The sequence below is a fragment of the Narcine bancroftii genome, chromosome 4 (assembly GCF_036971445.1).
Source record: "Narcine bancroftii isolate sNarBan1 chromosome 4, sNarBan1.hap1, whole genome shotgun sequence".
Taxonomy (NCBI): domain Eukaryota; kingdom Metazoa; phylum Chordata; class Chondrichthyes; order Torpediniformes; family Narcinidae; genus Narcine; species Narcine bancroftii.
Genome location: NC_091472.1, coordinates 185,238,053 through 185,262,925, shown reverse-complemented (window position 1 = coordinate 185,262,925; position 24,873 = coordinate 185,238,053). Strand labels below are relative to the sequence as shown.

The window sequence follows — 24,873 nt, the reverse complement described above, 5'->3', positions numbered from 1 at the left end:
ATCTATAAATCTCTGGTGAGACCATTGTGTTCAGTTCTGGTCGCTTCATCAAGGAAAGGTGTGGAAACTATGGAGAGGAGATTTACCAGGATGATGCTTGGATTGGAGAATGTGTCTTATGAGGCAAGGTTAGTAGAGCAAGGCTTTTCTCTTTGGAAGGGAAAAGGATGAGAGGTGACTTAATAGAGGTCTGCAAGATTATGAGAAGCATAGATAGGGTGGATAGAAACCACCTTTTTCCCCCTGAGCATGAGTGGCAAATGCCAGAGGGCATCTGCACAAGGTGAGGGGAGGAAAGCTTAGGGAAGATGTCAGGGGTAATTTTTTTTTTGAAGCAGAGAGCAGTGAGAGCTTGGCATGCATTTCCAGGGGTGGTGGTGGAGGCTGTTAAAATAGAGAGTTTTAAAAGACAGGCACATGGAGACAAGAAAAATAGAGGGTTATGGGAATAAGGTAGGAAAGGTTTAGTTTGTTGAGTCGGCTTCTTTCAATTGGAACAACGCTGTGGGCCAAAGGACCTGTACTGTGCTGAAGTGTTCTACATCCTATCACGGATAGTTTCTCTTTCCACGACATCATTGCAATTTAGAAAGTTAAACCTGCTTGAAATATTTTGTAAATTTAGTGATTCTTGTTAAATTATTTCATTTGTTATATCTGACTTTCTTGACCTTTTTGTCTGATAATTATCAAAAGTTAAACATGGGAATATTTTTATTGCTCCAAATATTGATTTAAGAAACTTTACAAAGGACAAAATTTGGTAACACACTACAGTGTCACATCAAAATTATAAAAAAAAAAGCACCAATAATATTGTAATGGAGAATTATGAGCTGGAATATTTGTTTGACTTTCAGTTATCACAAGGTTAACATATAAAAATCTTTAGCAGGCATGGTTCAACCTTGTGTTATTCAGAATCATACAAGATTTCCAACAAAATTAAAAAGCTACAATCGGAAATCTCTTACCATGGCAAGAGGAACGATTCTTATGATGTCCCTCTGACTGACGTGTAGTTCTGACACAGCCTTGTCCTGGTCTATCTGTGAGGGTTTCCCAGGATATTCCACCTGCCACATGATTCGACGAGTGACTGACAGACTGCTAAAGTTATCCATTTCAAAGTCCATCTGCATTATTTCATAGGAAGCCCCATCAATTCTGTAAAGAAAAAAATAATTGGTGAGCATTTCTGAAGTAACCTTAATAAACATTTGGGATGATTGAAGTTAACACAGCAATGCATTGATTTTTCTTCCTTTTTCACTCAATGAGATTTATGCAACAGTTTACCAAGACATTGGTCCAGCAGATGGACCAGGGCTATCATGGGTTTGCACATTCTTTCCATGACCAACTGAGTGTTCCTGAAGTCCTCCAGTTTCCACACGAGTCAAAAAATCTGAGGGGATGTTAATGGTCACAATACATTTAATCTTCATGTAGGCTAATGGCAAATAGAATCAAATGAGGGTTGATGAACATATGAGTCAGAAAGGTAAAAGAAAACAAGGAAAGGAGGAATGAATTTAAAGGGATTGCTTCCCTAAGCCCCAGCAAAGACCTGGTAGACAGAATAACCTCTGTGTCATTACAGCATAGGGATGACAAGAAGCATATCCCATTGATGTGCAGACAAAATTCAGAAGGAAGACTTGGGGAATGATTTAAATTTGGTAAATGTGGAAAACATTAAGCTTATTAACATCTGATTGTGCATATACAATGAAGCACCATCTCGCTAGATCATGGTACACAAAAATAGCCAGTACCCAGTACGTAATTAACACACAAAGAACCAGTGTACATACATACATATAGGAACACAACCGGAATCCTTGGGGGACAGTGTGTTCCAAATTTCGGATTTTTCCGGATTTCAGAACAAAAGCCAGCTGCCCCAGATTTAAGCCCACCCGAATTGTGCTGCCGTATCCACCCCCTTCCGGTTGCGCTGCCGTCTCTCTCTCTCCCCCCCACCCCTCCGCCACTGCCGCCGTCCACCCAAGTTGTGTGGCCATCTCTCTCCCCCCGCCCACCCGAGTCGCGTTTCTGTCTCTCTTCCCCCTCGCCCACCTGAGTCGCACGGCCATCTCCCCCCGCCCAACCTAGTCGTGCTGCCGTCTCTCTCTCTCCCCCACCCAATCTAGTCATGCTGCCGTCTCTCTCTCTCCCCCACCCAATCTAGTCATGCTGCCGTCTCTCTCTCTCTCTCTCTCTCTCTCTCTCTCTCTCTCGCTGCCGTCTCTGTCTCTCTCTCAGCACCAGGAAAAAAAAAAATGCCAGTTTTTGGAACTTTCTGGATTTTAGATGTCCAGATAAAGGATTATATATTTTTTTGTAGATGATTTACATGGTTACAGGACACTGTTCATTAAGCTATTTCCTAGCCTGGCAGTCCTGGTTTAAATGCTCCTGTACCTCCTTCTTAATGGTAGTGGGTTAAAGATATTGTGCTTCTATAATTCCTTGAGCCCTAGTTACGCAGCACCCTCAGTAACTGTCGTTTATAGAGGAAAGGTAGACCCCAGTGATCCTCTCAGCTGTTTTAATGATCTTCTGTATAGACACAGTCTGATGCTTTGCAGCTACCATACCACACAATTATGCAGCCAGACAGGACTCTCTCAAATATGCTCCTATAAAAGGTATTGTTAATCCAGGGTAGGTCGCCCTTTATATGCATGCCAAGGAACCTTGCGCTCCCCGTTCTCTCTACGATGGAACCATCAGTGTGAGTGAAGAATGATCAAACTCCATCTCGTGAAGTTCACAATCATCTCCTTGGTCTTGCCCACATTGAAATTCTGGCCGTTGTTCTCGCACCATTTTACGAGCCTTTCATGCTCTTCTTTTGCAAGGCAGCGTAGAGAGAGAGTAAATGATAAAACTTTCTCTAAGGGTAGTGAAAGATCTGGACAGTTTCTGAAAAATGTTAGGAAAGAGTTAACCAAAGGGATGAAGAAACAGAGTGAAGATACTGGAATATGGAGCAAAAAAAAAAACACAGCAACTAACCCCTGGAGGAACTGAGAGGGGAAAGAGAAAGAGTTGACATTTTGAGTCAAGAACCCGCATCAGAACACTTGTTATTTTAAAAAGATTAAAAAGCAAACTTTGAAGCTAACAACAATTACTAGCATGGGACAAGTGAGTCAGGAGATAGTTGGGTGTTGGGAGTGTAAGATCAGAGAATGAATTGTGGAGCATCAAACATTTCACTTAAATACTTCCTGGCAGGAGGGCGAACAATCCATTATTCCCTCAGTGCTGGCCAACAAGTTCCAAATCCTGGGCGTCTACATCCCCATCAGCAACTGGATCCTTGACTTACTAATTGGAAAGACCACAGTCAGCACAAATTGGAAACAATGGCTCCTCCTAACTGACGGTCAACGAAGGCACACCTCAAGCATGTATACTTAGTCTACTCACTTGACAGCCATGACTGTGTGGCTAGGCAGACAGAACTCAAGTGCGATTTCCAAATTTTCCAATGACTCCACTGTTGTCTGCAGAATAACAGACTGCAATGAGGAAGTGTACATGAGGGAGATAGGTCACTGGCTGGGTGGTGTCACAGCAACAACCTTACACTCAGTATGAACAGAACCAAGGAGATGATTGTGGACTTCAGGAAGAAGTCAGGAGAACATGAACCAGTCCTCATTGAGGGGTCAGCATTGGAGAGGGTCAAGAGCTTCAAATTCCTGGGAGTCAACATCTCTGAGGATCTGTCCTGGGGTCTCCATGTTGATGCAATCACGAAGGAAGCTCACCAGTGGCTATAGTTCATGAGGAGTTTGAGGAGATTCAGTATGTCACCAGTGACTCTCAAAAACGTCTACAGGTGTACTGAAGAGATCATTCTGTCTGATTGCATCACTGCCTGGCACGGAGGTGCCAAGGCTCAGAACAGGGAAAGAAAAAACTCCAGAGGATTGTTAACTCCGCTTGTGACAGGCACCAGACTTCACTCCATCGAGGACCTCAACAAGAGGCAGGGTCTTAAGAAAGCAGGCTCTAACCTCAAGGATCCCCATGCCCTCTTCACTCTGCGACCATCAAGGTAAAGGTACAGGAGCCTAAAGACGAGCACTCAGTGGCACAAGGACAGCTTCTTCCCCGCTGCCATCAGATTCCTGAATGATCAACGAACCACAGACATCGCCTCATTCTGTCTCTTTCTTTCTCTTGCACTATTTTTAATTTATTTTGAAATGTGGTTTATAGAAAGGTTTGTACTGTGACGATGCTGCAAAACAACATATTTCATGACACGTTCATGAGTATAAATTCTGATTCAAATATAGATCTGTTTGTCCAAGCTCATCAGTAAGCTTTTTGGTTGAGAGCCGAGTATTTCATTGTAGTGAAGGCAGTGTACGAAGAGGCTTCAGAGGTACTAGGGGTCAGCTGAGGTTTGCTGGGCAGAAGGGTGTAAATTTCCTAATGACCTGAAGTGTGATTAAAATGGAAAAAGGTTATAAATGATTGAGGGATATCAATAGGTTGACCATGTGGTTAGACAAGTGCAAGAGCAATGTAACACAGAGATATGTGGAGTGATGCAAAAAGAAGAAAGGAAAACAAATATTGCCTCAATTGTATAGTTCCAAAACATATGCAGGAATAGGGGGACATGGGTCTTTGCATGCAGGCTGTCTTGTCAGAGTGATTAATAAATCATTTGGTATCCTGATATTCATTATACACAAGGAAGTTAAGAAAAGTTGAGTATTAGCTATGAACCACCACCACACAGTTAAAATACAGCTAAACCTTGCTACAACAAACCTTCTGTTGCATTAAATTGTCCCCATGTCCCCAGAAGGTGAAGCAACTGTAATAAGTACAAACTGACTTTATTTTGTTGGAACTTTGTGTGTTGTACTTTGTCCACTCTACAGACTGCAGAGTGGGGGAAAAAATGATAAAAGAAGACCTGTGTTATGTTCCAACAGTCATGTAGTTACTTGTTTATTACGATGATATATTCTGTGTATTTGCTTTTCTTTATGATAGCAATTATTACAATTATAGTCGTAGTGTTTTATTATAACAATTCAGGGCCAGTGTAAGAGGCTCCTTACCTGCTGTTGGGCCATGTCCCAGAGGTTGGTAGGCCATGTGTGGCCATGTTGATTACTGCGCACGCGCGCAGGTGTGTGCGCAAAGGCTGACACTTTTTGTGGTGCTGGAGGAGCATGGTAGCATATGTGCTGTTGGCTCAGCCCTGGCAGTGAACCGTTTGAGCCAGGGCCAGCACATGCACAGAGGAGCATGCGCGGGCGGGAGTTGGAGATCTGAGGAGGATGAGTTAAGCAAGGCGACCGTTGGAGGAGGGGCGAAGAGCAGCTACTAGAGGAGTGAGTAAATTGCCTGAAGGCCTATAAAAGGAGTGAAAGGTGAAGGAGCAGCTCAGTGAGTGAATGGGGCAGTGAAGGAGTGGAGACTTGGGACTTTGGCTCGAGGGACTTCAGTGAGCAGGGGGTAAGAGGGAGCTCCCTGTGTGGTAAGGTATCCTTTTTGGTTAGTCTTTTAGTATTATTTGTTTAGTTTTTTTCTTTTAAATAACCTATATATATTAAGAAAGGAGGTAATGGAGTCAGCTGGGGTAGTCAAGTGCTCCAGTTATGGGATGTGGGAAATCAGAGACAGCACAGCTGTTCCTGACGACTACACCTGCAAAAGGTGCATCCAATTGCAACTCATGAGCGACCGTGTTAGGGAGCTTGAGTTGCAATTGGATGAACTGAGGATCATAAGGGAAGCAGAGGAAGTGATAGAGAGGAGTTACAGGGAGACAGTCACCCCTAGAAGGCAGGAGTCAGGGAATTGGGTGACTGTGAGGAAAGGAGGGAGAGTGCCAGTGCAGAGTACCCCTGTGGAAGTGCCCCTCAGCAACATGTATTCGGCTTTGGATACTGCTGGGGGGAACAGCCTATCAGGGAAGAGTCGTGGGTGTCAGGTCTCTGGCACAGAGGCTGCCCCTGAGGCTCAGAAGGGAAGGAGGGATAAGAACAGTGTAATTGTGGTTGGGGATCCACTTGTCAGAGGGACAGATAGGAGGTTTGTTGGATGAGATCGGGGATCCAGTTTGGTCTGTTACCTCCCTGGTGTTAGGGTCAGGGATGTTTCTGATCGAGTTCACAGAATTCTGCAAGGGGAAGGTGAGCAGCCAGAAATCGTGGTCCATGTGTGGACCAATGACTTAGTTAGAAGTGGGGATGAGGACCTGAAACAGGAATACATAGAATTAGGCAGGAAGTTAAAAAACAGGGCCTCTAAGGTAGTAATCTCTGGATTTCTGCCAGTGCCACGTGCTAGAGAGGGTAGTAATAGGAGGATGTGGAGGATGAATGCGTGGCTAAAGAGCTGGTGCAGGGGGCAGGGGATAAGATTTTTGGATCATTGGGATCTCTTCTGGGGAAAGTCGGACCTGTACAAAAGGAACGGACTCCACATGAACTGGAGGGGGATCAATATCCTTGCAAGCAGATTTGCTAGAGCTGTGGGGGAGGGTTTAAACTAGTTTGGCAAGGGGGGGTGGGGAGCAGAGTTTGCGAGCAGTGTCTAGGGTGCATGGCCACCTAGTTAAGAATGATAAAGATAACAAAGGAAGGATGGAGATTAAGGTGAAAGGTAGAAAAGGGAATATATGTGAGGGTCATTCTCTGAAATGCATGTACTTTAACGCAAGAAGCATAGTGAACAAGGTAGATGAGCTTAGAGCATGGATCGGCACTTGGAATCATGATGGTGTGGCAATTAGTGAGACCTGGTTACAGGAGGGACAGGACTGGCAACTAAATATTCCAGAATACAAATGTTTTAGATGTGATAGAACAGGGGGTTAAAAAAAAAGGGGGAAGAGTTGTTCTGCTTGTTAAGGGGGATATTACTGCCATGAGGTGGCAGGATGGTTTGGAGGGATCATCCAGTGAGGTTGTTTGGGTGGAATTGAGGGGTGGAGGAGGGATGAGGGCACTAATAAGAGTGTATTATAGACCACCAAATGGGCCAAGAAAATTGGAAGAACACATTTCTAAGGAGATAGCATATATGTGTAATAAACATAAGGTAGTGATCATGGGAGATTTTAACTTCCCTCACATTGATTGGGATACCCATACAGTAAGAGGGCTGGAAGGGCTAGAGTTTGTCAAATGTGTACAAGATAGTTTTCTTAATCAATACGTAGTGGAACCGACTCGGGATGGTGTAATACTGGATCTTCTGTTAGGGAACGAGATAGGTCAGGTGTCTGAGGTTAATGTTGGAGAACAAATTGGGTCTAGTGATCACAACTCTATTAGTTTTAGGGAAGAGCAAAGAAGGGCCTAAAGTTGAGGTTCTGGATTGGAGAAAATCTAATTTCGAAGGAATAAGAATGGATTTGGGGAGTATTGGTGGGTCAAGATTTATTCAGAAAAGGATGTAAATGAAAAATGGAGAATATTCAAAGAAGAAATTTTGAGAGTACAGAGTAGATATGTCCCAGTGAGGATCAAAGGAAAGATTGGAAGTCATAGGGAGCCTTGGTTTTCAAGGAATATTAGAAATTTGGTTAGGTGAAAGAGGGAGGTATCCTTTGGCTTGGCTTCGCAGACGAAGATTTATGGAGGGGTATGTCCACGTCTGCTGCAGGCTCGTTGGTGACTGACAAGTCCAATGTGGGACAGGCAGGCACGGTTGTAGCAGTTGCAAGGGAAAATTGGTGGGTTGGGTGTTGGGTTTTTCCTCCTTTGTCTTTTGTCAGTGAGGTGGGCTCTGCGGTCTTCTTCAAAGGAGTTTGCTGCCCGCCAAACTGAGAGGCCAAGATGCACGTTTGGAGGTGATATCAGCCCACTGGCAGTGGTCAATGTGGCAGGCACCAAGAGATTTCTTTAGGCAGTCCTTGTACCTCTTCTTTGGTGCACCTCTGTCTCGGTGGCCAGTGGCCATATAACACGATCTTGGGAAGGTGATGGTCCTCCATTCTGGAGACATGACCCACCCAGCGCAGTTGGGTCTTCAGCAGCATGGATTCGATGCTTGCGGACTCTGCCAGCTCGATTACTTTGATGTTGGTGATGAAGTCATTCCAATGAATGTTGAGGATGGAGCGGAGACGGCGCTGATGGAAGCGTTCTAGGAGCTGTAGCTGATCCCGGTAGAGGACCCATGATTCAGAGCTGAACAGGAGCATGGGTATGACAACGGCTCTGTACACGCTGATCTTTGTGTGTTTCTTCATGTGGTTGTTTTTCCAGACTCTTTCGTGTAGTCTTCCAAAGGCGCTATTTGCCTTGACGAGTCTGTTATCTATCTCTTTGTCGATCCTTGCATCAGATGAAATGGTGCAGCCGAGATAGGTAAACTGGTTAACCGTTTTGAGTTCAGTGTGCCCGATGGAGATGTAGGGGGGTCATGCTGGGGAGCTGGCTGATGGAGGACCTCAGTTTTCTTCAGGCTGACTTCCAGGCCAAATATTTTGGCAGTTTCCGCAAAACAGGACATCATGCACTGGAGAGCTGGCTCGTCTGCAAAGAGTAATTCTCGGACAAGTTGCTCTTGTGTCTTGGTGTGAGCTTGCAGGCGCCACAGATTGAAGAGACTGCCATCCGTGAGGTACCGGATGTAAACAGCGTCTTCATTGTTGAGGTCTTTCATGGCTTGTTCCAGCATCATGCTGAAGAAGATAGTAAAGAGGGTTGGTGCGAGGACGCAGCCTTGTTTCACGCCGTTGTCAATGGAGAAGGGTTTGGAGAGCTCATTGCTGTATCTGACCCGACCTTGTTGGTTATCGTGCAGTTGGATAACCATGTTGAGGAACTTGGGGGGGCATCCGAGACGCTCTAGTATTTGCCAAAGCCCTTTCCTGCTCACAGTGGGTGTCGAAGGCTTTGGTGAGGTCAACAAAGGTGATGTAGAGTTCTTTGTTTTGTTCTCTGCACTTTTCTTGGAGCTGTCTGAGGGCAAAGACCATGTCAATAGTTCCTCTGTTTGCGCGAAAGCCACACTGTGATTCTGGGAGGATATTTTCGGCGACACTAGGTATTAATGTATTAAGGAGAATCCTAGCGAAGATTTTGCTTGCAATGGAGAGCAGCGTGATTCCTCTGTAGTTTGAGCAGTCTGATGTCTCGCCTTTGTTTCTGTACAGGGTGACGATGATGGCATCGCGAAGGTCATGAGGCAGCTTTCCTTGGTCCCAGCAGAGCATGAAAAACTCATGCAGTTTGGTATGCAGAGCTTTACCGCCAGCCTTCCAGACCTCTGGGGGAATTCCATCCATACCTGCTGCTTTGCCACTTTTCAGTTGTTCAATTGCCTTATATGTCTCTTCCCGGGTGAGGACCTCATCCAGCTCTAGCCTCAAGGGTTGTTGAGGGAGCTGGAGCAGGGCGGATTTTTGGACTGAGCGGTTGGCACTGAAAAGAGATTGGAAGTGTTCTGACCATCGATTGAGGATGGAGATCTTGTCACTGAGGAGGACTTCGCCGTCTGAGCTGCGCAGTGGGAATACAAGAGGTATAAACAGCAGGGTGCTGAGAAATTGAAAAAGGACTACAAAGAGTGTAGAAAAAAATCTTAAGAAAGAAATTAGAAAGGCCAAAAAGAGGCACAAAGAGGCTTTGGCAGACAGAGTAAAAATAAATCCAAAGGGTTTCTATAGGTACATTAAAAGTAAAGGATTAGTGAGGGATAGAATTGGACCCATAGGGAGGGTAGGCTGAGTGAGAAGTCAGAGGAAATGGAGGAAATTTTAAATGATTTATTTTCCTCTGTATTCACTAGGGAAAAAAATATTGTACCAGATGAAGTAAAGAAAAATAGTGGGGAGGTCATTAATCATATAAGGATAAACGAGGAGGTAGTGTTAAAAAGATAAAGGTGGACAAATCTCCGGGTGCGGACAAAGTATTTCCAAGGACACTCAGGGAGACTAGTGTGCAGATAGTGGGGCCATTAACAGAGGGGTAGTGCCAGAAGATTGGAGGGTGGCTCATGTTGTTCTGCTGTTTAAGAAAGGGTCCAAATGTAAGCCTGGAAATTATAGACCTGTGAGTCTGACGTCTGTGGTGGGTAAATTGATGGAAAGTGTTCTGAGGGATGGCATTTACAAATATTTGGAAGAACACGGATTGATAGGTACTAGTAAGCATGCTTTTGTAAGGGGTAGATCATGCTTAACAAACCTTACAGAGTTTTTTGAGGGGGTTACAAAAAAGATTGATGAAGGGAAGGCTGTGGAAGTTGTCTATTTAGACTTTAGTAAAGCTTTTGACAAAGTTCCCCACAGGAGGTTAGAAAAAAAAGTGGAGGCATTAGGTATACATAAGGAGGTAGTGAAATGGATTCAGCAATGGTTGGATGGGAGGTGTCATAGAGTAGTGGTAGAAAATTGTTTGTCAAATTGGAGGCCGGTGACTAGTGGAGTTCCTCAGGGATCGGACCTGGGTCCGCTATTGTTTGGGGCCCCGGCCCCGGTCCGGGCGAAGGGTAGGCGGCGGCGGCACCGATCCGGGCAGGAGCAAGGGGGAGACGGCAGCCCCGGCCTCGGTCGAGTGAGGCAGGCGGAGGCCCCTGTCCGGGCAGAGAGTGGGAGGCGGCGGCCCCAGTCCGGGCACAGGGAGAGCAGCGGCGGCCCCAGCCCCGGTCCGGGCTGAGGGTAGGCGACGGCAGCCCCGATCCGGGCAGTATGGACTGACCTAGGAGGGGAGGCAGGCCCCTCCAGCCCGGGTAAGAAGCCTGCATAGGAGAAGGCCACTCCGATATAAAACCTACGACCCAAGGACTTCGCTGCCACGTCCCAGCTTGCTTGGCCATAGCACACGAACCATGGGTGTAAAGGGTGGGGCCAGTACTGCGCGCACTGCACTCCACCTAAAAGCTCCTTTGCGCAGGCCCGAGGACAGGTCCACGTCCTCCCCCTCCACGTCCTCTGCCTCAAAATATGCTCACAAACTCAAGCTAGCATGCTGGAACATCAGAACCATGCTAGACAAGGCTGACAGCCATCGACCTGAACGTCGGTCTGCCCTCAATGCACATGAACTCCTCAGACTTGACATCGACATAGCCGCTCTCAGTGAAGTCCACCTTGCAGATGTAGGCAGCCTCCAAGAACGCGGCGCGGGCTACACACTCTACTGGTCTGGCAAGCCTTCGGATGAATGACGCCTATCTGGTGTAGGCTTCATGGTCAAGAACTTCATTGCCTCCAAACTCGAAAACCTTCCGACAGGCCACTCGGACCGAATCATGTCTATGCGACTCCCCCTTCAAAACAAGCGTTGCATCACCCTCATCAGTGTCTATGCTCCAACCCTCCAGGCGGAACCAGCAGAAAAGGACAAGTTCTACACTGACCTGCGCAACCTCATCCAACGCACCCCTACAGCCGACAAGGTTGTCATCCTTGGCGACTTCAACGCTCGCGTCGGCAAAGACTCAGAAACCTGGCCAGGAATCCTGGGCAAGCATGGCGTCGGCAAGTGCAACGACAATGGGCGCCTCCTGTTGGAGCTCTGCGCAGAACAGCGGCTTGTCATTACAAACACCCTTTTTCAGCAGAGGGACAGCCTTAAGACTACCTGGATGCATCCCCGATCCAAACACTGGCACCTCCTGGACTACATCCTGGTGCGAGAAAGTGACAAACGAGATGTGCTCCACACCAGGGTCATGCCCAGCACGGAATGCCACACTGACCAACGGCTGGATCGCTGCAAGCTCAACCTTCACTTCAAGCCAAAGCCCAGGAACAGTAAAACCCCCAGAAAGAGGTTCAATGTTGGAAACCTGCAGTCAGACGAAGCGAGAGGAAACTTCCAGGCAAACCTCAAAGCAAAGCTCAACGATGCAATCCGCCTCACGGACCCGTCCCCTGAAACCCTCTGGGATCAGTTGAAGACTACCATACTGCAATCCACTGAAGAGGTACTGGGCTTCTCCTCCAGGAAAAACAAGGACTGGTTTGACGAAAACAGCCAGGAAATCCAGGAGCTGCTGGCAAAGAAGCGAGCTGCCCACCAGGCTCACCTTACAAAGCCGTCCTGTCCAGAGAAGAAACAAGCCTTCCGTCGCGCATGCAGCCATCTTCAGCGCAAACTCCGGGAGATCCAAAATGAGTGGTGGACAAGCCTCGCCAAAAGAACCCAGCTCAGCGCGGACATTGGCGACTTCAGGGGTTTCTACGAGGCTCTAAAGGCTGTGTACGGCCCCTCACCCCAAGTCCAAAGCCCGCTGCGCAGCTCAGACGGCAAAGTCCTCCTCAGCGACAAGATCTCCATCCTCAACCGATGGTCAGAACACTTCCAATCTCTTTTCAGTGCCAACCACTCAGTCCAAGATTCCGCCCTGCTCCAGCTCCCTCAACAGCCCCTAAGGCTAGAGCTGGATGAGGTCCTCACCCAGGATGAGACATATAAGGCAATCGAACAACTGAAAAATGGCAAAGCAGCAGGTATGGATGGAATCCCCCCCAGAGGTCTGGAAGGCTGGCGGTAAAACTCTGCATGCCAAACTGCATGAGTTTTTCAAGCTTTGTTGGGACCAAGTAAAACTGCCTCATGACCTTCGTGATGCCACCATCATCACCCTGTACAAAAACAAAGGCGAGAAATCAGACTGCTCAAACTACAGGGGAATCACGCTGCTCTCCATTGCAAGCAAAATCTTCGCTAGGATTCTCCTAAATAGAATAATACCTAGTGTCGCCGAGAATATTCTCCCAGAATCACAGTGCGGCTTTCGCGCAAACAGAGGAACTACTGACATGGTCTTTGCCCTCAGACAGCTCCAAGAAAAGTGCAGAGAACAAAACAAAGGACTCTACATCACCTTTGTTGACCTCACCAAAGCCTTTGACACTGTGAGCAGGAAAGGGCTTTGGCAAATACTAGAGGGCATCGATGTCCCCCAAAGTTCCTCAACATGATTAGCCATCTGCACGAAAACCAACAAGGTCGGGTCAGATACAGCAATGAGCTCTCTGAACCCTTCTCCATTAACAATGGCGTGAAGCAAGGCTGTGTTCTCGCACCAACCCTCTTTTCAATCTTCTTCAGCATGATGCTGAACCAAGCCATGAAAGACCTCAACAATGAAGACGCTGTTTACATCCGGTACCGCACGGATGGCAGTCTCTTCAATCTGAGGCGCCTGCAAGCTCATACCAAGACACAAGAGAAACTATTCCGTGAACTACTCTCTGCAGTCGATGCTGCTTTAGTTGCCAATTCAGAGCCAGCTCTTCAGCGCTTGACGTCCTGTTTTGCGGAAACTGCCAAAATGTTTGGCCTGGAAGTCAGCCTGAAGAAAACTGAGGTCCTCCATCAGCCAGCTCCCCACCATGACTACCAGCCCCCCCCACATCTCCATCGGGCACACAAAACTCAAAATGGTCAACCAGTTTACCTATCTCGGCTGCACCATTTCATCAGATGCAAGGATCGACAATGAGATAGACAACAGACTTGCCAAGGAAAATAGTGCCTTTGGAAGACTACACAAAAGAGTCTGGAAAAACAACCAACTGAAAAACCACACAAAGATAAACGTATACAGAGCCGTTGTCATACCCACACTCCTGTTCGGCTCCGAATAATGGGTCTTCTACCGGCATCACCTACGGCTCCTAGAACGCTTCCACCAGCGTTGTCTCCGCTCCATCCTCAACATTCATTGGAGCGCTTTCATCCCTAACGTCGAAGTACTCGAGATGGCAGAGGTCGACAGCATCGAGTCCACGCTGCTGAAGATCCAGCTGCGCTGGGTGGGTCACGTCTCCAGAATGGAGGACCATCGCCTTCCCAAGATCGTGTTATATGGCGAGCTCTCCACTGGCCACCATGACAGAGGTGCACCAAAGAAAAGGTACAAGGACTGCCTAAAGAAATCTCTTGGTGCCTGCCACATTGACCACCGCCAGTGGGCTGATATTGCCTCAAACCGTGCATCTTGGCACCTCACAGTTTGGCGGGCAGCAACCTCCTTTGAAGAAGACCGCAGAGCCCACCTCACTGACAAAAGGCAAAGGAGGAAAACCCCAACTCCCAACCCCAACCAACCAATTTTCCCCTGCAACCGTGTCTGCCTGTCCCGCATTGGACTTGTCAGCCACAAACGAGCCTGCAGCTGACGTGGACATTTACCCCCTCCTTAAATCTTCGTCTGCGAAACCAAGCCAAAGAAGAAGATATTAACAATCTGGAAGAAGGGGTGGTGAATTGGATAAGTAAGTTTGCAGATATAGGAAAGCTAGAGGAGTGGGCTGAGAAATGGCTGATGGAATTTAATATGGATGTGTGAAGTGTTGCATTTTGGAAAGGCAAATCTAAATAGGTCATATACATTGAATTGTAGACAATTGAGGAGTGCAGAACAACAAAGGGATTTAGGAGTTATGGTAAATAGTACCCTCAAAGTTGATACTCAGGTAGATAGAGTGGTGAAGAAGGCATTTGGAATGAAGGCCTTCATAAATCGGAGTATTGAATTCAAGAGTTGGGATGTTATGATGAAATTGTACAAAGCATTGGTGAGGCCAAATTTGGAATACTGTGTGCAGTTTTGGTCACCAAATTATAGGAAGGATATTAACAAAATAGAGAGAGTGTAGAGAAGGTTCACAAAAATGTTGACAGGATATCAAGGTTTGAGTTACAGAGAAAGGTTGAGCAGCCTGGGGCTTTTTTATCTGGAGTGTAGAAGATTGAGGGGGGATTTGATTGAGGTGTTCAAGATTTTAAAAGGGACAGAGAGTGTCAACGTGGATAGGCTTTTTCAATTAAGAGTGGGGGATATTCAAACCAGAGGCCATGGTTTGAGATTGAAGGGGGAAAATTATAAGGGGAACACGAGGGGAAATTTCTTCACGCAAAGGGTGATTGGGATGTGGAATAAGTTTCCGGCGGAGGTAGTTGAAGCAGGGATGTTATTTACATTTAAGGAAAGACTGGATAATTACATGGAGGGGAAAGGATTGGAGGGATATGGACCAGGTGCTGGTCAGTGGGACTAGGAGGGTGAGGATTTGTTCCGGCATGGATTAGTAGGGTCAAACTGGCCTGTTCTGTGCTGTATATGGTTACATAAAGAAGGTTACAAGTTTTGTGTATTATAAACAAAGGATTTAAATACAAAAAAATTGCATAAAAAGTTTGAATTTCATTTCATATTTCTCAAAAGTGCTTTAAGTAGTGTGAACCATAGTTAAGTAATTTTTCTCGGATGATAACATAATGATCAGTTTTTTTTTCTGGTATAAAAGAATTTGCATTTACTTTACACCTTACGTAATCTCAGGGCATCTTCCATAATCTCAAGTGCTCGACAGCCAATGACACACTTTTTCAAGTGTAGCTTCTTATAACATCTGCACAGTGGAATCACCTACCCTTTGGCTCTCTATACATGACAAGGCTTTTTCATTCATACAAACTTTCACCTCCAACTGTGACGTGCTGGCCCCCATTACACACACACACACTCACACACTCACACACTCACACACTCACACAGACACACACACTCTCACACAGACACACACACTCTCACACAGACACACACACTCTCACACACACACTCACTCTCACACACACACTCACTCTCACACACACACACACTCTCACACACACACTCTCACACACACTCTCACACACACTCTCACACACACTCTCACACACACTCTCACACACACTCTCACACACACACACTCTCTCACACACACTCTCTCACACATACACACACACACACTCACACTCACCCACACACTCACCCACCCACACACTCACCCACCCACACACTCACCCACCCACACACTCACCCACCCACACACTCACCCACCCACACACTCACCCACCCACACACCCACTTCCTGTTACAGCCTCATTTCCACTTCCTTAAAGTCAGGCGACGCAGGTTTGGAAGGATCAACCAGACAGCTGATTTCACCATTTAGAAGCAGATCGAAGCATCATCACCCCGAGGAAGTAAAATGCCAAATGTTGGACACGATTAGAAGAGCAAGACAATTTTTCTAATTTTGGCTGCCCAATTGAACACAGCAAAAATTATCCTCAGAATCTCACAGTCATTTAAAAGATTGACTGATCTGGAGGTATCAGTATCATATTTAAATTAAATGTGAATTTATGTCCCAAATACAATTATGAAGACACTAAACAATATGTGAACATCTGTTCAATAAGGTGATTGCAAAATACTTGTTAGCAGACAGACAGACAGAAAGAAACCTGTTGTCCAATGCTCAGGAATTGCACTCTTGGCTAAATTTACTTCTCCACATGCAGCACCGAGGTAAGTTGTTTTCAGGCTTAATGTTGTAAGTTATTTTAAGAAGCTAACTAAACAGTATGCACTGGATAAAGCATTCAAATAGTATATAATCACAAAATCAAATATGACAACTCATCAAAGCCTCTGCTGGGACTAACTGCTTCTCCGCACTCTGGGAACTATCAGTCTTTTGAATCTCTGCCAAGTTCGAATTCATTGTATTAGTTGGGATTGTGTCTCAAGTCAAACTACAATATAAATAAATGGCAATAATGACTGAAGAGCCATAGTACAAAACAACCTGATTAGACCCTCCCATTTGGACATCACAGGCAACTATTACATTTATTTTTAAACTTCACTATTGCATTCCTTTTACCTGCCATTTGTGCTTTCTACAGAATAGAATGGTTCGAAAAGTACGACCGCTACAAGGTAGTGCACATGCTGAGAATGAGGCCAACAGAATTCAGAGATTTATGGGGAGACACGAGATTGAAATAATGGGATAATACTTTGTCAGTCTTGGTGTTACATGACTCCACAGTGTATTTCTTTGTGTAAATACAAAGACTGTCCAAAATTATAACTCTTCATTTAGCCTAATTCTATTCCTATCTCATCTCAAAACCCAGGCAGAGAATTCCACAGATTTGCTACTCTTAGAATATTCTTCCAACAGTGCATGATTTCATTATACTTCACTCTGGAACATTTTATAGAATACAGTGAAACCCCTGGTAACCAGCATCTATGGGGATTGGTAGATGCCCAATAAGTGAATTTTCTGGTTGCTTGAGATCAAGTGTGATGTGATTGGTGAACTAATGGTGAGGCGTGCCAATTTTAAACATTTTTTTTCCCTATGTATTTTCCGTGAAAGTTTTTGCCGGTTGCTTGCATTCCGGATAACAGAGGTTTTACTGTATATGATCACGCAATTAAGATTATTTTAATCCTAATTTTTGAAACTCAGAATGACTTGAATTGATATCTCCTTTAATTACATCTACAGTCACACTTTTAAAAATGAGAACTTGCTTCCAATTTACAAAAGCTCAGCAGGATCCTTTTGCTGTATTACATTGACTTGAGAGGATTAAAGGTGGATATGGATAAATCTCACCTCAAGTGAAACATTTATAAGGTGCTGATAAGTACAAAGTATGTGAAAGAACGACATAATACCACAACACTGTCTGAAAGCAAGAATAGTATTCCAGATTGTAGAGGTCACAAGGTTCTCACTAATGAAATCTGAACAGTTTGGAAATATTTAGAAAGAAATATTAACAGGAGTGCCAACTTTCCTCCTTGTAAACCAATCTGTCATCATTGCTACATCAGGAAAGAAGTAGAGGTACCACAAGACTCACACCACCAGGTTCAGGAACAGCTGCTACCTCTTCACCATCAGACTCCTCAATGACAAACTCAATCAGAGACTCATTTACTTTCACACTTTATTTTGATTTTTTTTCTTTCTCTCTGTTGCACAGTTTGCTTACTTTTCTTTATTTACCATGTGTACATTGAGTGCAGTTTTCTTTTTTGCAATTAGTGGTAAATTTTGCCTCGCCTGCTGGTAAAATAATTTCAGGGTTGTATGCGATGTCACATATGTACCCTGACAGTAAATCTGAAATCTAAATGCCAGAGAATTTGACAAACTCGTGTATGTTTGGATCACTCTCTGGCCTGATATAGCCAGCTGCATTTTCAAGTTAGGCCTTGTTCCAGCTCCCTCACAGTTCGGCATGGAAGTCCCTACAACTCTACAGGTCCTCACTTCCTTCCTGCAGTATCATTCGCATTTAGATTTCAGATTTATTGTCACAGTACATACGTGACACCACATACAACCCTGAGATTCCTTTTTCCTGCGGGAGCGGCAGAATTATGCCTAATTGGCAGTGCAAAAAAAACTGTACACAGCGTGAACATGTAAACAATCAAAAGAACTGTAAACAGATAACAAATGTAAATAAACTGTGCAATGCAGAGAGAGCTAAATCATGAAAGGTGACACACGTACGAGACGCAGAGATATCTGGGTGTCCACGGGCATGATTTGCAGCATACGTTTTGAGAAGCTAACAGAATGATGACATTTATAACAAGGGAAATTGAAGACAAAAGAGGGGAGGTTATGCTTCAATTGCACTGATGAGATCACACCTGGATTCTGGAGTACAGTACTGGTTTTGCAAAAGAAGGACATTCGTGCACTAGAAAAGGTTCACGAGATTATACCTGGAATGAATTATTTTGTTGTTGGGAAAGATTCAACAAGTGAGGCTCATATCCACTGGAGTTTATAAGATTGAGAGGGGACAGCACTAAAACAGTCTTAATAGAGTGGGTGTGAGAGAATTTGGAATGAGGGAGCTCGGCTTAAAATTTAAAATGTCGTTTATAAAATAAACTGCTCTTGCACAATAAAGCTGTCAGACTTTGGACCTGTCATATGGTCATAAGGTCAGAGAGCATGGGAACAGCAGCTTTAGCCCTCTGGGTCCATGCAACCATCTATTTTACACTAATCCGACCTAAACACATTTTATTCCACATCCTTGTTACCCCCATCTTCTTTGAATAGTGGTCACAAGAGAATATTTTTTAAGGTATAAGGAGCTGCCGCTACCGGTGCAGACCTGGGAGTGCATTGCACTGAAGGGTTCAACCTCATGCTGATGGCTCCATACAGGCTTTAAACCAACTATTCTCTATGGTCCCACCATCCGCCTCAAGCCCATTGGCCACAGCACATTTAAGTAAAAGCCTTGTTTTATTTTCACTTCATTTAATATAAATGTTATTTTTTTTCTTATGTATTGAGTATGAGAGAAGTACAGAGGAAACCAAAACTTAACTGCCTCAAAGGGAAGGGTGGGGGGAGGGGCATAAACCATGAGCAGAGTCTGAAGAGAGTCAAAGATGAGAAAAACGTTTAGAGTGGCTGCTTTAAATGGGGCTGACGGTGTTTTATTTTAAAATCCTGCAACCGTGGGGTGTATGCCCAAGATGGCAGTGCCTATACTCAGAGGGTACCTTAATGGATTGCATAAGAAACAGGGAGGAGAAACACATCCTGTTGTGAAGGAGAAGCATGGGAGGCGGCCATCCTGAGAAGGGGACCATAGCAGCAGACCAACGGCTCAGCGGCTGAAGGACCCACACAAGCTGCGGGCTACTGTGGGCTGGTCATTGAATCGATCAAGAGTCCGTGCAGCTGCAGGAGCCCTGGTGGGAAATCCACGGACACTCAGTGACCCTGAACGGACTCGCTTCTGCTTCCCTTTCTCTCTTGCTGTAAGAAGCTCCAGCGACACTAACGGCGACTCTGCCTTACAGCCAGCAGAAGGCAAATTTTGTGTAATATGAAATTTTTGGTACTATTTATTACACGACAATAAAGGAATAAAAATGGACAAACTCTTGCCAAGCAGGGAGGTGAACGGTTCCTGGAGTGTGGAACTGAGGCTATATTCAGATCTGATTCAATGGTGGAGCAGGTTCCAGGGGGCAACTGATGTACCCCTGCTCCTCATATACACGGTATCCAGATATAATCTGGAGAATAGCAACAAATATGCATGGCTAGTGGTGCCAGCAAATGCTGAGATATATTTCACTGGAACTGATCATAGCCCTCTTCTATTGCTATTTCAAGTCTAAAGTATTTGGCTGAATACATCAGAGGGTGTTTGAACCCTTGCAGCACAGTTATCGTAGCAGTTAGCGCAACGCTGTTTCAGCGGCAGCGACTGGGGTTCAAATCCTGCACTGCCTGTTAGGAGCTTGTATGATCTCCCCGTGGATTTCAAAACGAACTGGGGGGCTGCAGGTCAATTGGGCCGCACGGACTCAAGGGATGAAAGGGCTTGTACTTTGAAGATGTGAAAAGAAACCAAGAATCATGGCTATGGGGTGCTCGAGTCACTGAGTTTAAATCCCAGTCTGAAAGAATACATTGAAATTCCACTGTGGCTTATTCAAGTAAAAGATCCTTGCCGGCGTCAGGGAGGTCTTCTGGGAGAGGGCGACTTTATCTGCTCTTGGCAAATCAATCACTGACAGTACCCATGGAGATGGCTGAGAGCTCTAATCAGTGATACCAAAGAACTGAAGTAGAAAGTAGAAAAGTAAGATTAAACAACCTGATAGCGCACACTTCTTGCAGCTGCTCTGACTGTGACAAGATAAATAGGCTAATTTATTAAATCTACATAGTGGGCACACATCTAATGAATAAATGTTGCAATCACAAAGAAAAAAAAATTGTAGGGGGCAATTTTCAATCTGCTAGTCAAGGATAAAACAGGTAAAAAGGAAACAGCAGGAATTTGATGTTCATAGAATTCAATTAAGAGAAGAAAAACGTGTTGCATCTCTGAAGCATTTTTTACAGCCTCAAGGTGTCATTAAATTCTTTACAGTGAAAGAAATGTGCGTTAAAGTCCCCCGTTGTGATGTAAAGATTGGGCCAATTGGTGTGCAGCAAGTTGTCGGTGGGGGTGGGGGGGGGTAGAAATCAGATAAAGGAACAAATGTTCTGATGAGGCAAGACCACTGTTCCTGGGATATGCTGTGTAACCCTCGGCACTGCGGTGTTCTGCTGGGAGATTGGCGCAGCTTAGGAGCTGCCTCTGCACAGACTTAACGTTGGGAGATGGTGAGATTCTGCCTCCTGGGCCACTGGCTGACAAGTGGTTCAGACAAGTGAATGTTTGTGAATGTCTTTTGACATCGATGCATGGCCAGTGAAGCTTGAGACGTGAAAATAGGATTTCTTTATGACAATGGTTTTCCTTTACACACAAGAAAAGACTAAAAAGTACACCCAAACAAATCTACTAATTCATTGAAATTATCTGAAATAAATATTAAATACAATTTTATATCTTCCTTCTCAGTCATTTGAAAGGGATTGTACTTGCACAGGCGTAAACAGGCATGGGCTCAGGGGCAGACTCCTGTGCCCGAGTGCTGGCGAGCACAAGTGTGGTGGTACACCACTGGCCTACTGCAGGAGGCAACCTCTGTACCTGCAGGAGTGTAAAGGGACAGGACAGCACCTGGCCGGCTGTCAATCAGTCAGCCTGAAGGGATCAAGCACCACCCAGTCAGATGTCAATCACCCTCCAGGATATAAGCCTGCGCCGGCCTCCCAAAGCTCACTCAGAGTTATTGCAGCTACAGCCAGCCTGGCTCTGTGGAAGTCTATGTGGATTAAAACCTGTTGTACAGTCTTTACCTTGTGTGCGTCTGATTCTGGCTAACAGAACACCACAACAAGGTCCTCTCGAGGGCCCGACTTGTGCAACGCAGACAGTGGGGTGGAAAATGCAACCACCAACTTAGACCAATGCTAATTTTGAGAATGGGAGTACATCAAGTAAAGGCAAATGTCAAGTCAAGTTTATTGTCATCTGATTGTACAAGTACAACCTGGTGAAACATTGTTCTCTGGTCCTCGGTGCAAAAACATGCAGCCATAACACACATACAGACAAATATTACACATGCAGGACCGATATTATATCTGTAAATAAATAAACTTTGCTTTGCACAAATGAGGGTCAAGGATGGTTAGTGTGAGCAGCTCCTTTGGTCGTGCAGCATTCCCACTGCCCGTGGGAAGAAGTTGTTCCTCAGCCTGGTGGCGCTGGCTCTGATGAAGTACCCTGGTTTTAGCTCCTTCTATCAGATTCTTCTTCTCTCTTTGGCTTGGCTTCACGGACAAAGACTTATGTAGGGGTAATGTCCACGTTAGCTGCAGGGTCGTTTGTGGCTGACATGTCCGATGGGGGACAGGCAGACACGTTTGCAGCGGTTGCAAAGGAAAATTGGTTGGTTGGGGTTGGGTGTTGGGTTTTTTCTCCTTTGTCTTTTGTCAGTGAGGTGGGCTCTGCGGTCTGCTTCCAAGGAGGTTGCTGCCCACCGAACGGTGAGGCGCCAAGATGCACAGTTGGAGGCGATATCAGCCCACTGGCGGTGGTCAATGTGGCAGGCACCAAGAGATTACTTTAGGCAGTCCTTGTACCTCTTCTTTGATGCACCTCTGTCACGGTGGCCAGTGGAGAGCTCGCCATAAAACACGATCTTGGGAAGGCGATGGTCCTCCATTCTGGAGACGTGACCTACCCAGTGCAGTTGGATCTTCAGCAGCGTGGATTCGATGCTGTCGGCCTCTGCCATCTCGAGTACTTCGATGTTAGGGATGAAGTCGCTCCAATGAATGTTGAGGATGGAGCGGAGACAGCGCTGATGGAAATGTTCTAGGAGCCGTAGGTGATGCCGGTAGAGGACCCATGATTTGGAGCTAAACAGGAGCGTGGGTATGACAATGGCTCTGTACACACTGATCTTTGTGTGTTTCTTCATGTGGTTGTTTTTCCAGACTCTTTTGTGTAGTCTTCCAAAGTCACTATTTGCCTTGGTGAGTCTGTTGTCTATCTCGTTGTCGATCCTTGCATCTGATGAAATGGTGCAGCCGAGATAGGTAAACTGGTTGACCGTTTTGAGTTTTGTGTGCCCGATGGAGATGTGGGGGGGCTGGTAGTCATGGTGGGGAGCTGGCTGATGGAGGACCTCCGTTTTCTTCAGGCTGACTTCCAGGCCAAACATTTTGGCAGTTTCCGCAAAACAGGACATCATGCGCTGGAGAGCTGGCTCTGAATGGACCACTAAAGCGGCATCGTCTGCAAAGAGTAATTCTCAGACAAGTTTCTCTTGTGTCTTGGTGTGAGCTTGCAGGCGCCTCAGATTGAAGAGTCTGCCATCCTTGAGGTACCGGATGTAAACAGCGTCTTCATCGTTGAGGTCTTTCATGGCTTGTTTCAGCATCATGCTGAAGAAGATAGGACGCAGCCTTGCTTCACGCCGTTGTCAATGGAGAAGGGTTTGGAGAGCTCATTGCTGTATCTGACCCGACCTTGTTGGTTTTCGTGCAGTTGGATAACCATGTTGAGGAACTAAGAGGGGGCATCCCAGGCGCTCTAGTATTTGCCAAAGCCCTTTCCTGCTTACGGTGTCGAAGGCTTTGGTGAGGTCAACAAAGGTGATGTAGAGTCCTTTGTTTTGTTCTCTGCACTTTTCTTGGAGCTGTCTGAGGGCAAAGACCATGTCAGTAGTTCCACTGTTTGCGCGAAAGCCACACTCTGATACTGGGAAGACATTTTCGGCGACACTAGGTATTAGTGTATTAAGGAGAATCCTAGCGAAGATTTTGCCTGCAATGGAGAGCAGCATGATTCCCCTGTAGTTTGAGCAGTCTGATTTCTCGCCATTGTTTTTGTACAGGGTGATGATGATGGCATCACGATGGTCCTGAGGCAGCTTTTGTTGGTCCCAGCAGAGCATGAAAAACTCATGCAGTTTGGTATGCAGAGTTTTGCCACCAGCCTTCCAGACTTCTGGGGGGGTGGGGGGGGGGGATTCCATCCACACCTGCTGGTTTGCCACTTTTCAGTTGTTCAATTGCCTTATATGTCTCTTCCCGGGTAAGGACCTCATCCAGCTTTAGATTCAAGGGCTGTTGAGGGAGCTGGAGCAGGGCGGATTGTTGGACTGAGCGGTTGGCACTGAAAAGAGATTGGAAGTGTTCTGATCATCGATTGAGGATGGAGATCTTGTCGTTGAGGAGGACTTCGCCGTCTGAGCTGCACAGAAGGCTTTGGACTTAGGGTGAGGGTCTGTACACAGTCTTTAATGTCTCATAAAAACCCCTGAAGTCGCCAATGTCGGCGCTAAGCTGGGTTCGTTTGGTGAGGCTAGTCCACCACTCATTTTGGATCTCCCGGAGTTTGCATTGAAGATGGCTGCATGTGAGATGGAAGGCTCGTCTTTCTCTGGCCAGGACGGCTTTGAAAGGTGAGCCTGGTGGGCAGCTCGCTTCTTTGCCAGCAGCTCCTGGATTTCCTGGTTGTTTTCATCAAACCAGTCCTTGTTTTTCCTGGAGGAGAAGCCCAGTACCTCTTCAGGGGATTGCAGTATGGCCGTTTTCAGCTGATCCCAGAGGGTTTCAGGAGACGTGTCCATGAGGCAGCTTGCATCCTCGAGCTGTGCTTGGAGGTTTGCCTGGAAGTTTCCTCTCACTTTGTCTGACTGCAAGTTTCCAACATTGAACCTCTTTCTGGGGGCTCCACTGTTCTTGAACTTTGGCTTGAAGTGAAGGTTGAGCTTGCAGTGAATAAGCCGGTGGTCAGTGTGGCATTCAGCGCTGGGCATGACCCTGATGTGGAGCACATCTCGTTTGTCTCTTCCTCGCACCAGAAAGTAGTCCAGGAGGTGCCAGTGTTTGGATCGGGGATGCATCCAGTTAGTCTTCAGGCTGTCTCTCTGCTGGAAAAGGGTGTTTGTAATGACAAGCCGCAGTTCTGCGCAGAGCTCCAACAGGAGGCGCCCATTGTCGTTGCACTTGCCGACACCATGCTTGCCAACGATTCCTGACCAGGTTTCTGAGTCTTTGCCGACGCGAGCATTGAAGTCGCCAAGGATGACAACCTTGTCGGCTGTAGGGGTGCGTTGGATGAGGTTGCGCTTATCAATGTAGAACTTGTCCTTTTCTGCTGG

At 46.0% G+C, this 24,873-nt stretch overlaps 1 protein-coding gene across 3 annotated transcripts in view; it reads right to left on the bottom strand.

The window, feature by feature from the left end:
* Window positions 1-24,873, bottom strand: part of LOC138761309 (transmembrane protein 132C) — a 988,143-nt gene that overhangs the window by 469,973 nt on the left and 493,297 nt on the right. For all 3 annotated transcript variants that reach the window (XM_069933208.1, XM_069933210.1, XM_069933209.1), the window contains exon 3: window positions 975-1,167. In XM_069933208.1, the coding sequence (XP_069789309.1) occupies window positions 975-1,167 (193 nt within the window). The remainder of the gene's footprint in view (window positions 1-974; window positions 1,168-24,873) is intronic.